The sequence below is a fragment of the Populus euphratica genome, unplaced genomic scaffold (assembly GCF_000495115.2).
Source record: "Populus euphratica unplaced genomic scaffold, PopEup_1.0 scaffold86.1, whole genome shotgun sequence".
NCBI lineage: Eukaryota > Viridiplantae > Streptophyta > Magnoliopsida > Malpighiales > Salicaceae > Populus > Populus euphratica.
Window position 1 is genome coordinate 1,641,984 of NW_011499880.1, and position 14,327 is coordinate 1,656,310.

Below are 14,327 nucleotides of genomic sequence, written 5' to 3' on the forward strand. Positions count from 1 at the left end.
CACCCCCCCCCCCACCCTCTCTCTCAACTCTCGCATTCATTCTTTGCTTCTTCCTTTTATATATCACGAGATCCCCACAACTGTTTCTTTTCTTTTTCTCTCATGTCTTCTTCAAAGACAACATTTTTGATTCTGGGTTCCTTTCATTTCCTTGTTCAATCTCCATTCGCTCACACTTCTAACATCGTCTGACTGAAACACAGCATCACATACCCAGAAAGAGCGACACCAACATATTGAAGATATCCCTTTTTCTTTTTTTTCTTTTCTATTTAATACTGTTATCATTAATTAAAAAACATGATGTCGCATTCACCGAAACCCTCCATTGGAGGAGGAAACTTAGACCTCAATTCACTAACTGATCAACTCCGTGACTCACTCTCTTCATTCGAAGCCAACAAGCCTGATTTCCGTGAACTCGATCTGGGTTCACCAGTTTCACCTCTCCGAACTCGTGGTGGACTCATCACTACAGCCACCGCCACCACCACCACCACCACCTCCTCCAGCTCCAGTTCCTCCGGATCCGCATCCGGTGCTCAAAACCCACTTCACAAACCCAACAATAGCAACCACTCAGGCGAGTTATCAAACTCGAGTGAGAGCAGCCCCACTGCTGGTGCCAAAAAGGGTCAACCGGGTCATTCTAGATCCGACTCTTTAACTTATTCGGGTCAAATTACCAGCCAGAGTGCTGTAAACTCTCCTGTAACAGGCAATGTGTTACCTACCGGTAACATTTGCCCGTCGGGCAGGATCTTGAAGACAGGCATGGGAATGGCGAATCGGAGTGCCAAAGCGGATGTTTTAGGATCTGGGACCGCAAATTATGGTCACGGGAGCATAATGCGGGGCGGAGGGAGCGCAAAATGTGCTAACTTGGATGTTGTTAATTCGGCAAGTAGGAATGCCTGGAGTATGGATCCAGAGGAGTTGAAGAGGACTGGAAATGAGATGTATAAAAAAGGGTATTTTGGGGAGGCGTTAGGATTGTATGACAAGGCTATTGCTTTGGCACCTGGGAATGCTGCTTATAGGAGTAACAGGGCGGCAGCGTTGATGGGATTAGGGAGAGTTTTGGAGGCGGTGAAAGAGTGCGAGGAGGCTGTTAGGTTGGATCCTAATTATTGGAGAGCACATCAGAGGTTGGGGGTTTTGTTAATTAGGTGAGTTTGATGACGGGGCTTTGATTCTTTCTTTTCCTGTGGGGTGTGTCTGTGGCGGGGTTCTTATTTTTGGGGGAGTTTTTTGAGTTTTAGCGGTGATTTGATCTGCATTGTTGGGATGCTTGTTTATTGGCTGTTATATTTCTTAATGAAGTTAAAGAAGTTTTGCTTTTTCTTGTTGATTTTGACCATTCAATTGATTTTATGGAATATGATGAATAATAAAGACGATGATGAGTCTAGATTTATTGGGTTCTAAGTTGTGTTGACCAAGTTCTAATTTATCTGTTTTATTTAATTTATGATTGCTGAATTTGTGAGCATTTAGTAGGTGAATGTGATGTTTTGTGATCTTATGATCTGCATTGTTGTTGATGTTTTGATGTATATTATTAGGATTTGATAGGTAGATGGATGTGCAGAGAAAATCATTTTTTTCTAATGCTTGGTGAATAATTACATTACAGCTTCTAAATGTTTCGAGGATTTAATAAGTTGTGGATTGCAGTAGGTTTTTCTGTTTAATAATGTGTTAATCCACTTGGTGCAAATAGTTTGTTGATAGAATACCAAAGCTGATTCATTTGTTCATATTTGCTTGTTTTGTTTGTTATGGCTGCTGACACTATTTTTATTTTGTTTTTTGCTCTTTGGATTTAGGATGCTTTAATTTTGTCCTCACTTGCTATTGATCCTACTGCATTTGCTGTTTCTAATCTGGTTTGATTCGGTTCTTTATGTTGTGTTATTTTTCTAAGAGTGTTGAGATAATTTGTTTCTTTGTATTGATGACCTAGAAACATAGCTGGATTTGGCTTTTGGCTTGCTGCATGCTGAGTTGCTTCTGAACAACTTACACCATATTATTGAGCTCTGATTTGCCCGCGCTGTCCTGATTAAGTAGTCTCGAACGTTCAAACACTTTGTCATTCTAGAACTATTTGTTATAACTTTGATCCATCCATTGTGGTCCTTTACTGGTTTGTTTTGTTTAAGCTGTCAGATTGACATTTTTTATTGTGGTCTATAATTTTCCTCGAGCTTTAATTTTCTATTTATTTCCCCAACAGTATGCTGCAAATAGTTCGATATTTGTTGTGGGGACAGGAAGCATTGAGCTTGATTTCATTGCAGGTTAGGACTGGTTGAGAGTGCCCGGAAGCACCTATGCTTCCCTGGAAAGCATCCAGATCCTGTTGAATTGCAGAAGTTGCAATTAGTAGAGAAACATCTTAGCAAATGTTCTGATGCACGGAAGGTTAATGATTGGAATGGTACATTAAGGGAAGCAGAAGCATCAATTGCTGCTGGAGCAGACTATTGCCCCCAGGTATAAAATGTCTATCTGTACCTTTTACTGTGTAAAACTGGCAAAATTGATGACCGGAGTAAATTAACAAATGTTTGAACTGGTTCAAATTGAATTTACAGCTCTTTATGTGTAGAGCTGAAGCACTTTTGAAGCTCCACCAATTAGAAGATGCAGAATCATGCTTATTGAAATTTCCAAAATTAGAACCATATGCCAACTGCTCGCAGACTAGATTTTTTGGGATACTTTCTGAAGCTTACCCGTTCTTGGTCCAAGCACAGATCGAGATGGCTCTAGGAAGGTGAGTTCAGAATTTCAAACCACTACAAGATATAATAAACAGTTTTGGAGAGCTTAAGACTGGATGATGGATGATGGATGCCTTGCAGGTTTGAGAATGCAGTTGCAGCTGCCGAGAAAGCTGGACAGATTGATTCACGAAATGTTGAAGTAGCAGTGCTGCTTAAAAATGTGCGACTAGTAGCTAGAGCTCGTACCCGCGGCAATGATCTCTTCAAATCAGAAAGGTTCACTGAAGCCTGTTCAGCATATGGGGAAGGCCTTAGGCTTGATCCTTCAAACTCTGTTCTTTATTGCAACAGAGCAGCATGTTGGTTTAAGCGTGGACTGTGGGAGAGATCCATTGATGACTGCAATCAAGCTTTACTAATCCAACCTAACTACACAAAAGCCCTTCTTAGAAGAGCTGCCTCAAACAGCAAGGTAAAGTCTCAGTCTCCTCAAAAGACTTTGCTTCTGTGTCTAATTTGCTTTTCTTTGTACTGACCCACTGGCTCATATTTTTTCACTTGAAATTGATGTGCTTTTGTAAATTGCAGTTAGAAAGGTGGGCTGATGCCGTGAGAGATTATGAAGTTTTGAGAAGGGAACTTCCAGATGACAATGGAGTAGCTGAATCTCTATTTCATGCTCAAGTTGCATTGAAGAAATCTCGTGGAGAAGAAGTGTATAATATGAAGTTTGGCGGTGAAGTAGAGGAAGTGTTGGGGTTTGAACAGTTCAGAGCTGCAATATCATTACCTGGCAAGTCCTCCCTTTCATGTTCTGAACATCCATATTCTCTGTGCCTGCTTCCTTTTCTTCCATGTTTTGAGTTCCAAAATTCTAATGGATATTGAATTTGTGTACTATAGGTGTTTCAGTGGTTCATTTCAAATCATCCTCTAATGTGCACTGCAAGCAGATATCTCCATTTGTGGATACATTATGTGGTCGGTATCCATCCATAAACTTTCTCAAGGTAAATGACCATCCCAGTCTTATTAAGTTTTGGGATTCTTCATGACCTTAACTTAGTCAGAAATGAAATCAACAAGTTGTTTTCTTTAAGATGACATGCACCCGCTTCTTCTTTTCTTAAAGGTGGACGTGGAGGAGCATCCAGCAATTGCAAATGCCGAGGATGTGAGGATTGTTCCAACATTCAAGATATACAAAAATGGCAACCGAGTGAAGGAGATGGTCTGCCCAAGTCATGATGTGCTGGAACATTCGGTGAGGTATTACAGCTTTTAGAACTCGTGATTGTGATTGTACTACTACTACAACTCCCAAATTCCCAATTCTTACATGAAGGGAAACTCTTCACTGCCCTTCCAATCTCTTCCTCCCACAATATAAGGACTACCAAATACCGACGACATAAATCAGAGCTACACATAATAATCCTATTAGCGGCCAATGCCAGAAAGAACCCAGAGGGATAGCTTAGTTCGCCTTTTGCAGTTTTAATTTATTTATTCATTCCTCATTGCTCTGCGGTTCCATGTTCTCCCTTCCGTCTCTTTATTGTTATTCTTTTTCCTCATCTTTTTGTCACCTTTGTTTTTCTTCTGTTGTAGACCAGCCTGTTCTTGAATCCCCCATTTCCTTCCAGATGAAAAGAAAACAGGGAGAGAGAGATGTGTACAATTGATTTAGAGAGAGATAGAGAGAGAGATGACAGGCTGGTAGAGGAGGGTCTTGTACATTTTATGTGATATAATACAGAGATATCGGAAGCCATGAGTGAGATTGGATGCCTGGTGGGTACTTACTGGGTTAGTGAAAGAAGGATGAATATGTTATTTATTAATACTTGTGTTACTTATGCCACCCATTTTATCAATCAATAATTTTTTCCCCCATTGTTTCCCTCCACTTCGTATATTCAACTCTCCCATGCTCTACACTTGCATCTGATGTTCATCTAGTAGAAGGTTGGACAGCACGATTACACACTGATTGACTTGTCTTGTGGTCATTATAAATGAAGGGGTTGGGTTTTCTTGTAAAACTCGTTGCTTCTCTCCCAAATAGTGAGGAGTCTCTTGGCCTCTGCAAGAGGGGAAAAAAAAAAAAAAACAAACCCATTATGTGCGTGCGTCTTGGTTTAGTGACATTGATAACTTTAATATTTAGACAGCATCATCACAAGACTTTCGATGTTGCCCCAATGTGGTGGCACAGAGGATATGATGCGAAGGGTTCTTAGCCATTCACATGTGAGCATCGCCACTCTCTCCTCTCCCCCAAGAAAGTCCAAAAAGCGCCGATGGGGTCGGTGCGAACTTACGTCTGCAGTGATGGAGGTGACGGCACTGTCCTTGGTGGACCTTGTCAGCTGGTGGCCACGTGTAGGTGTCCTCTCTTTTCTTAATCTCTAAAAGAGAACGGAAATGAATGCTGTCGTTTATCGGAGCCGCGAGGGTAGTTTGGGGAGTGAAATACTCCTTGGTTCTAGCTACGTGCATGCGGTGCTGTACTAATTAATAATGAAGCTGTCCTGTGTGGTGTTGCTGTACTTTAGGTGGGCGTTGAGGGTATTCAGGGGAACAAAACTCTTGATTGCGTAGAGGACAAATAATAAAATTAGCAGCTCCCCCACCTTCACATAAACAGCAGCAGCGGCCGCCTCAATAATCTTTTATATTATTAGTATGCGCTAGCAAGATCCAAACGCACAGCTTGTCAGACTCTTCTTCTTTTTTTTTGACCTTTTACTTTAACCCCGAGCGCTTTGCATTTTATTTTACCCTATCTGGCCCCACCTCACTCTCAAATTAATGTCGGTGCTTATGGTTAAATCATTTTTTTACTTTAATAATAATGCATGCAAGATTTTTTTTTTTTGGTTTGGGGAACATGCGTCAAGAGTTTTTTTTTTTTTTTTTTTTGGGGGGGGGGGGCATTATAATCTTAGAAATGCCTAGGTACACAGCTTTGGTTATTTCGGTTTGAAAAAATTAATTTTTAGTTATATTTTTAAAAAAGCATATCCGATCAATCGAATTATAAAAAAATAAATCATTATAACTTTTACAAAACTAATATTTAAAAAACAAAAATTACTGGTCCGATCTCTAGATAGAATAATGATTAGAAAACAATTGATACTCTCTCAAAACAACCTGAATCATCTTTGCGAGATCATAGAAGAGGGCCTCTCTCTCTCTTTTTTTTTACATCGGATTCTAGGGGTGAAAATGAAAATAATGCAGCATGTCGATATCTGGGAAAAAAAAAAAAAGAGTGAGAAGACAAAAAGGAAAGCAGGGAGGGTGCAATAAAGGGGAGCTAGCAATAATAGAGAGCATCCTTTGTTCCTGTTGCTGGCACATGGACACATACAGTAGTACTGTGCACGGGTGAGTGGTACAGTTACTGTTCATTAATTCACTTAGTACGGTTTCCATGAAAATAAAAAAGTAAATTTGTTTTGGGTCCGATGAGTCAGAAAATCTAGCCTTCCTACTGTGTGTAGATTATTAGACTAGTATTTACCCATACGAAAAACGACACGAGTTGAGTACACAAATAACTCTTGAAAAACAAATATAAACTTCAATTTTAACGTAATTCTTAATTGATTTAAAAAATAAATGATGATTTAGAGATTTAAACAATTGACTTAACAATTATGATTCAAATATTCAAAATAAAAGTTCGTTTACCTTTTAAAAATAGAGTTTGATTGTATGGATATACTAGATTCTTAGATACCTTAGGAAAATCTATGAAAAAAAAGATATTAATTAAATATTAAAACATGTTTATAGGAAAATGTCATCTCTGATGAGCTCTCATTGAGAAGATGAACCCATTGAAATAAAAATTGACGTTTTATAATGAAATTGTCAAATAAACTTCTTTTATCCTCTCTCACCTTACAAGGATTGAAACATGAAAAAAAATTATAATAAAACATAAATTTTTAAAATAATAGAGATCAAATGATAAAAAAACTATAACTTTAAGAATTAAACTAAAGTTTCATGTGAAAATAAGAAAGGTTTTTTTTGGGTTATTTCTTGAAGATGACCCTTTTTTTAATAGCTATCTTTAACTACAATTAAAATTAGATTTTGCTAAATTGATGTCAAATTAATTTGCAAAAATAGTTTAAAACTTTGTATACACTAGATAATGCAAACTGAATTTGTTTTAAAAGAAACCTATGGTAATGTAACTTGTGAGGATGAAATTGTAAAGTTTTAAAGTTTAATGGTTGAAGAAAAAAGAAGAAAATATTTAAATGAATAGGCGAATCCACATGGTGTATCCACATGGTGTTTTGTGTGATGGTCTATAGTGAAATGCCCTCTTCTTTTAGTTATTTCTACTAGTCATTTACCTATTTGTACTATTTATGGATATAATTTCGAGTCAATTTATAATGTAAAAGAAAGAAATAACTGCGTTATGGATACATTTTCATGTATCACGTATATATATTTTTAGATTGAGAAATGAAGAGTTGTTTATGCTTTATAAAATAAGTTAAAAAAATATATAAATTGATAAATAAAAAAACTAATTGTCAACACTAGTTATATACTAAAATGAGAAGTTTAATATACTTAGATGAAGTTGAAGATAGATGTGCATGGAAATGTTTTATATCAACTGCCTTTTTACTTTATCTTAGAGATCAATTGTTATTGCTAATAATAAAAGGTTTTTTCTCTCTATAAAATCATCATACATAAACAACTAATTTATATAAAATATAAAAGGAAAACAAAATTAGAAACAAATTAAACTAATCTGTTTGAAGTATCATGAAACTAAAAAAAATTATAAATATATTAATCACTATTTAAAAAATAAATATAAAAAATCATTTTTAAAAAATAAAATGACATTAATCAATATTTAAATATAAAAAAATAATGCAAGGAAAAAAAAAAGAGCCCAGACATCGATGGATTTGGCAAGTTAGGTATGCTTGGTATTTTTTTTTTCTCAAAATTGAATGTTGTGCTCTTTATATATATATATATATATATATCTTTCAAAATTGGATGTTGTCTGCTCTTTATATATATATAAAATTGGGAGATTCACTTTTTGCTTAGTTTTTCTATCACCTCTAGAGATTAAAAAATCAAGGTCCAAACTTTTGGATCTTCGAAACTTAATTTTCAACTTGTTTTTCACCTAAAAACACTTTAAAAGCACATTAGAAACCAATGTCCACATCATCCAATCACTCCAAAAAATAAAAATAAAAATTTGACATGTTTATAGGAAACCATTATCTTTATTAAACTTCTATTAAGAAGATGAACCCATTAACACAAATATTAGTTTTTTTTTTGTGGTCAAAATGTGGCTATTTGATCGTCTTGCCTCTTTTCAAAATTTTTGAGCAACTTTCTTCTCCTATCTCATACTTGGAACTAAAAAAAAGTAAAAAAAATGATATTTTCTATTGAAATGTGAATATCTGGGACCAAATGATAGAAAATTTAAAAATTTAAGGATCAAACTAAAATATCTTTCACCCATATCTAAATAGAGCATGTGTTTTTGTTCTTCATCAAATAAAATCTTTATTCTTTTAATTTCTGTTTTAGCTTTAATTAAATTCTGACTATTCAAAATTAGAACCAAATTCATTTTCAAATATCCCCAAACATAAGGGTAATTCAAATTGAAAGAGTAACACATAAAAAAAACCCATGATATTGTAAATTGCAATGGCGAGATTATAACGCTTAAAAATTCAATGATCAAAATAAAAAAATAAAAAAATAAAAGAAAAGAAAAATATCATGTTTATATGAACAAGAGAATCCACAATAGACTATGTCAGAAAGAAAAATGATTCACTCATTTGTTTTAGTTATTTCTATAATATAATAATATAAAAAAAGAAATAATACAATGAAATTACCAAATAATAATAACTTCTTTGCTTATGTTAACATATAGATCATGAAAGATCATGAAAGGCTTAAAGCTTAAAGCCTATTCATTTTTATTAATCCTAAAAAAAAGCTATTTCACTAGCATCATAGAGCTCACTCTTATTAATTTAGTTAATTAAACTAGTTTTATTGATTACACCATGTTACAGGTTGCTATTTGAATTTATAAATATGCTAAAATAGTGGATGGACAAAAATGAAAGTCTTTTCAATTTTAAATTTTTTATCAAAAAATGAAAATTTAGTGTATATTTATAATTTTTTTATGTTATTTACATAGAAAGTTCATCTCGATACACGTGAATATCTAATTAATTTTATCATAAAATTGAAATAACACGCTTTTGATAAAAAATTCTTTGTTTTACTTCAAGAAATTGTCAAAACATCATTTGCCGGTCAACTAGTTTTTTTTCTTATGAATTTTTATCAATTTCTTTTTTAGTTAAAATTCCCTTTCCTTTTTTATGTATTTCTTTCTTTTCTTACAAATATCTTTTTTTTATTAATAGCATGAATTTTAAATAAAAAACTATTATGATTTTAAAACTTATTATGATTTGAAAATCAAGTTTTAATAAAAAAGTAAAAAAACTTATATGTTGATATTTTTTATGTGATTGTATGTAAAACTACATGAATAATTAATTTTAAAAAAATGTATACAAATTCAAAATAAAAAAATGAAAAATAAATATTTTATTCTCATTAAATATTCATGAAAAAATTAAAACAAATTATGCATATTAGGTGTGTGTGTGTGTGTCTGAAGTAATTGTTAACACTACTATGAAAACATTGTTAGTATAATTTTTAAAATATCATTATGATTATTTTATTTAAAGAGAATTCTATTTTAGAAAATCAAAAAATAAAACAACTTAAAAAAATTAGGTATGCCTAGGGTAAAAAAGATGAGTTGGGTGCTCCTGGGCTTAAAAACCTAGATTTGTATGCTAAGGTTTGAAAGGATGGACTAGGTGCGCCAAGGATAGGAAGGTCAAGCCCATGCATTTGGCCTTAAAAATACATAGCCTAAAAGGTAAGTAATTGCTTATCATGAATGAATAAGTTAACCTCCTTAACCTTGAGAACTTTACTAAGATAAGAGATAGGTCTACTATCCTTTATAAAAAATGCTTTTATTCCAACCCTAAATGTATCATATTCTATAATAAAAAAGCTTAGAAAAATTAGGTAGATTTAAGATTGGTGGACTAGCAACAACTTTCTTTAATCCTTCAAAGACATCATTTGCTAACTTATATTAAACGAACCCTCCCTTCTTAATTAGTCTAGTCAAGGGGTCAATTATAGTTCTATACTTAATAAATCTTTTATAATATCCTGTCAGTCCTAAAAATACTCTTAAAGATTTAAGATTACTAGGCCTAATCTATCCAACCATTGCCACTACCTTACTAGGATTAACTTTAATCTTATCTTCAAAAATTATATGCCTTAAATATACAATTTCCTTACTAGAAAACTTGCACTTAGATTTTTTAGCATAAAGCTCTGTTTAGCTAAGGTTTATAAGACTATCTTTAAATGTTTTACAGGCTTTTCAAAATTAAAACTACAGACCAAGATATCTTAAAAAAAAACTAATATAAACTTCATTAGATAGGGTTTAAGCACCATAGGGTTTAAACATCACTTTCATTAAGCCCTGAAACATTAAAGGTGTATTAGTTAGCTCAAAAGGCATCACTAGAAACTTATAGTACCCTTTATATGTTCTAAAAAAATTCTTAGAGATGTCTTCTGAATTCATCCTGATTTAGTGGTAACTAAACCTTAAATCTAGTTTAGAAAAATAATATAAAGCACAAATCTCATCCGGCAGCTCCTCAGTTATAGGTATAAAAAACCCATCTTTAATAATCTCTTTGTTAAGATCCCTACAATTAATATCTATACTCCTGAAGCCATTTGACTTCCTTACCAGAAGAACTAGTAAGGAAAATTGATTCTGGCTATGTTTGATGGTGCCTAACTCTAACAATTCCTTAACCATCTTTTCTAACTTAAACATTTGATAATAAAAGTAGTCAAACACTAATGACAAGAGTTTGTTCTTGTAAGTTTATTGTGTGACCATGGTTTCTTTTTAGGGTAAACTTGTAACTTTAAAAACCTTCTCAAACTCCTTTAATAATTCTTGAATTTGCTCAAGGATCTTTGTAAAATTCTAGTCTTAGCTTTCATTCCCCATATTTATAATAGTAGACCACTAGCTTTCTTTTCAATTCCTATAAAAAGCTAGGTCCTTTATCAATATAGACTTTTTGACTCCAAGCCTTTATGTTGAATCTAAAGCCCCTTAAATTGGATATCTATAGTTAATTAAGTAAAGTCCCATGTAATAAGGTTCAATTCTTCGAACAATTGAATTTCAAGAATCAGGTCACACCCGCTAAGTCAAACTATTAAAGCCCATGATTGGAATTAGATTCTTTACACCTCGAAGTTTAGCCTTGAACTATAGCCCTCACTAAAAAAATTAGTGACAATAGAAATTTCAACCCTAATAAAGTTATGTATACTTCCAGTATTAACCGACACTATGATTATTTGGTTGTTAATAGTTGCCTTAACCCTTATAGTTCTAGGATTTGGGCTTTCTAACATAATGTAGATGAAAATTTCTATCTTATTAGCATTAAAATTTTCCAAGCTAATTAGATTCTCTATAATTGCGAAATTCTATTCCTCCTGATCCTCTTATGTCTCTTCAATCATAAATAGTTTTAGACTACTATACTTATTACTTGAACTTCATTTTTCATTACACGTAAATCAAAGTTTTTTATCCTTTTTTTCTCTCACTTAGGTTTGGAATAGTATCTAAACTAATTGACTATTCTTAAAGTTAATCTTAGCCAATTAGACTATTGAACTTGGGCCTTTATTTGTATTAGGCCTTCAACTTTGACACAATATCAAGAGGTGCTCCTCTTGCATCCTAGCTAAACCACAGGCTACCATAAATTTTAAAGGTTCAACATTCAAATTCTTAATTTAATTTTCTCCTTGAAGCCTCACAAAAAACAATATCATTTATGGTCGTTTAATAATCCTTAAACTTTGTTTGGTATAACTTCAATATGTATTTTATAATTTTCTATTATTGAAGTCAGCTTCAAATTAATTAAGACCTCCATGGGGTTATCATAAGATAAGGTCCCAAACTTAGTATGGAAAGCCTTGACAAATGTTTATCTACAAGTAATTATCCTCGATTTCTCCATCTCTTGAAACCAAGCAAAGGCCTTGCCTTCTATGTGAAAACTAGCCACAAACAAACAGTTCTAGTTTGTATTATGGTAGTTGAAACAACAATTGACCTTATGGATTCACTCCATAGGTCTTTCTCGTTTAATTGGGAAAAACCAAGTTTTATTGGTATGAACTATAATTATTATTCTGTATGAGGTTCAAACTCCTACTGACCTTATGCATTGACCAATGTAATAGGGATTTTAAGAGCGGACTCAATTGGTCTATTTCCTCGTACTTTGGCTATAGGATCCATCTTAGATGAAAACTAGTGCAACAATTGTATCAACTCCTCCAACTTCTTCTGTTGTGCTTGTTGTCGATACTGCTACTTCTTTTATTGATGTTTCATATTTGCCACAATTTACAGCTCAGTTTACATGAGCTGCAACATTCGAGTTTCATTAGCCATGAATCGTAGTTTTGGTACCAAATTTGTAACAATCTTTTAGTTGAATTTGTGTAAATTTGATTATTGTAATTTTGGGTTGTAATTTTTATGTGTAATAGTTGTAATTCAAGAAAAATCAGACTGAATTAAGGACTTAATTGAATGAAAAAAAAACTTCAATTATAAGGATCAAAGGATATAACTGAAAAAGAAAAGTAACTTGGCGACCAGGTGGTTAGGCTTCCTAAGAACTAAACTAATATCTTAAACCTTCCATATCTAATTTATTTGAAATTCAAACCACAATCCAGTTTAGCTAGCCAAGCCAAATATTTTATAGACCGTTACAAAATGACCAAGCCAAATACTGGCGTTTCTAGACAACAACTTCCCACTTCAAAGCCACGCGTCTTCCCCTGGTCAACTCGGAAATCCCAGTCTTTGAATTTGGAAATAAAAGCAACGAATTTCTAGACTCTTTCGCCACCCTTGCATATTCCTCTCATTTACATCTCCTGGCTTTCCAAATCTAGGGTTAGGGATTTGCAACCTCTTACATGCAAGGAGAGGGAAGAGAGCGACTTGATTTTCTTAAATCATTGGAAATCACGGTGTTCAGACGAGCAGAACGATACAAGGTAAGGTCTGTTAACAATTTGATATTGGAAGGAGTTTATTGAGATTGGTGGTCGAACAAGACTTACATGCTCTGTCGTTCCAGTGGGCAATGGCGAATGGCCTCCCGCAGCCCTGGATACCTACCTGATGGCAATATAAAGATCAACGTAGAAGGGGATGTTTTTTACTCAGAAATCGGTGCGCTATTTGACAATGAGGAAAGCTATTATGCCCGACTGCGCTAGGTGAGAACAGGAAAAGCCAAGCGCCTCAACTCAAGCTGCTCACGAAAGCTATAGAAACCAGGGGCTCGTTCGCCCGTTCTGAAATTACTGAATGTCTGCTGCCATATATGAAGAAACTAAAACTTGGTTGGTCTTAATATAATTCTAACCATTTATTAAAACAGAAAGAAAATCAACGTCAAGCTTGTATATGGCTAAAACACAAACAGAAACCCAGATAAAAACCTTGCACAACGATTTAAGATGTATTTGGTTTTACTTGGAAGATAAAAATGGGATCATGATAGATAAAATAAACCTAAAAGCATGAAGATGTTGGTAAGAAATAAAAGATGAACGCACAGACTACTAACGATATCCAAGACACTCTATGCTCATGCACATTGGTTTTTTATTTATCGTTAACTACTAGGGTTCAGATTCTCAAGATAAAATTCATGAAATTTCCAATTGCTAAGGGATTGAGATAGCAGCAGAGTGACAATGAGATGAATAACGTATCTTATCTGATCATACAAGTCACAAAGACGATGCTTCCGACAGCAAAACAATTTAACAAAAAGTATCTGGAAGCTTTGAAAAATATTAGACTACAGCTTGTTCAAACATCGTTTCTTCCAAATTTCCTTTCAAATCAAGTCAAAAGCATGCATCCCATGTCATTTGAAGGTGAGTTTCCACCATGCAATCATGCACCACTTGCATATAAACGGGTCCACTCCTTAGCTGCAGAGTTCAAAAGTATTAGGACTAAACCAACACAGCTGTCAGTGTTGTTTATTGTAAAGCTTGTGAGGAAAGTAAATTCCATGGAAACTGGTGTAAACTTAATAATTGATATTTATATTTATTACCTGTCTCAACAGCTTCTGCTTCGTTCGTTTTCCAATGCTTTGCGATGTTCTCAGAAAGTGGATCATCTGGGTTTGGAGCACTGAGAAGTGCTTGGATGCTATCAAACCCAACATTAGAAAATTAAATACTCTCATGTATGACATATAAAATATCTGTTCTAAATTTTTTCCTCCCAGCAAGAGTTAAATCTTCAATGGACTCTTTCTTTTTTTTTCTTTTTTTTTTTTTTTTGGGGGGGGGGGG

At 34.0% G+C, this 14,327-nt stretch overlaps 2 protein-coding genes across 4 annotated transcripts in view; one reads left to right on the plus strand and one right to left on the minus strand.

The window, feature by feature from the left end:
- Positions 1–16: 16 nt before the first annotated feature.
- LOC105129268 (TPR repeat-containing thioredoxin TTL1-like) lies at positions 17–5,387 on the plus strand. 3 transcript variants are annotated; one of them, XM_011031258.1, is made up of 8 exons: positions 17–1,169; positions 2,304–2,499; positions 2,601–2,782; positions 2,871–3,204; positions 3,321–3,525; positions 3,636–3,742; positions 3,865–3,996; positions 4,951–5,387. In XM_011031258.1, the coding sequence occupies exons 1-8, from the start codon at positions 301–303 to the stop codon at positions 4,957–4,959; spliced, it is 2,034 nt and encodes a 677-aa protein (XP_011029560.1). In that variant the 5' UTR covers positions 17–300; the 3' UTR covers positions 4,960–5,387. The 3 variants fall into 3 exon arrangements, with proteins under 3 accessions (XP_011029560.1, XP_011029558.1, XP_011029559.1); XM_011031256.1 differs by lacking the exon at positions 4,951–5,387 and adding an exon at positions 4,344–4,639; XM_011031257.1 differs by lacking the exon at positions 4,951–5,387 and having other exon boundaries at positions 3,865–4,637.
- Positions 5,388–13,603: 8,216 nt separating this feature from the next.
- LOC105129269 (ubiquitin-conjugating enzyme E2 35-like) overlaps positions 13,604–14,327 on the minus strand; it is a 4,560-nt gene continuing 3,836 nt past the window's right edge. Inside the window, exons 7-8 of the mRNA XM_011031259.1 lie at positions 14,084–14,181; positions 13,604–13,955 (exon numbers count right to left, since the gene is read on the minus strand). Of these exons, the coding sequence (XP_011029561.1) occupies positions 13,918–13,955; positions 14,084–14,181 (136 nt within the window). The 3' untranslated portion in view covers positions 13,604–13,917. The remainder of the gene's footprint in view (positions 13,956–14,083; positions 14,182–14,327) is intronic.

Excerpts from the sequence above, each read along its gene's own strand:
- LOC105129268 (XM_011031256.1), top strand. The coding sequence starts at position 301 with ATGATGTCGCATTCACCGAAACCCTCCATTGGAGGAGGAAACTTAGAC. Across the intron at positions 2,783-2,870 it reads ATCGAGATGGCTCTAGGAAG|GTTTGAGAATGCAGTTGCAG; the intron begins GTGAGTTCAGAA and ends GATGCCTTGCAG. Across the intron at positions 3,997-4,343 it reads ATGATGTGCTGGAACATTCG|ACCAGCCTGTTCTTGAATCC; the intron begins GTGAGGTATTAC and ends CTTCTGTTGTAG.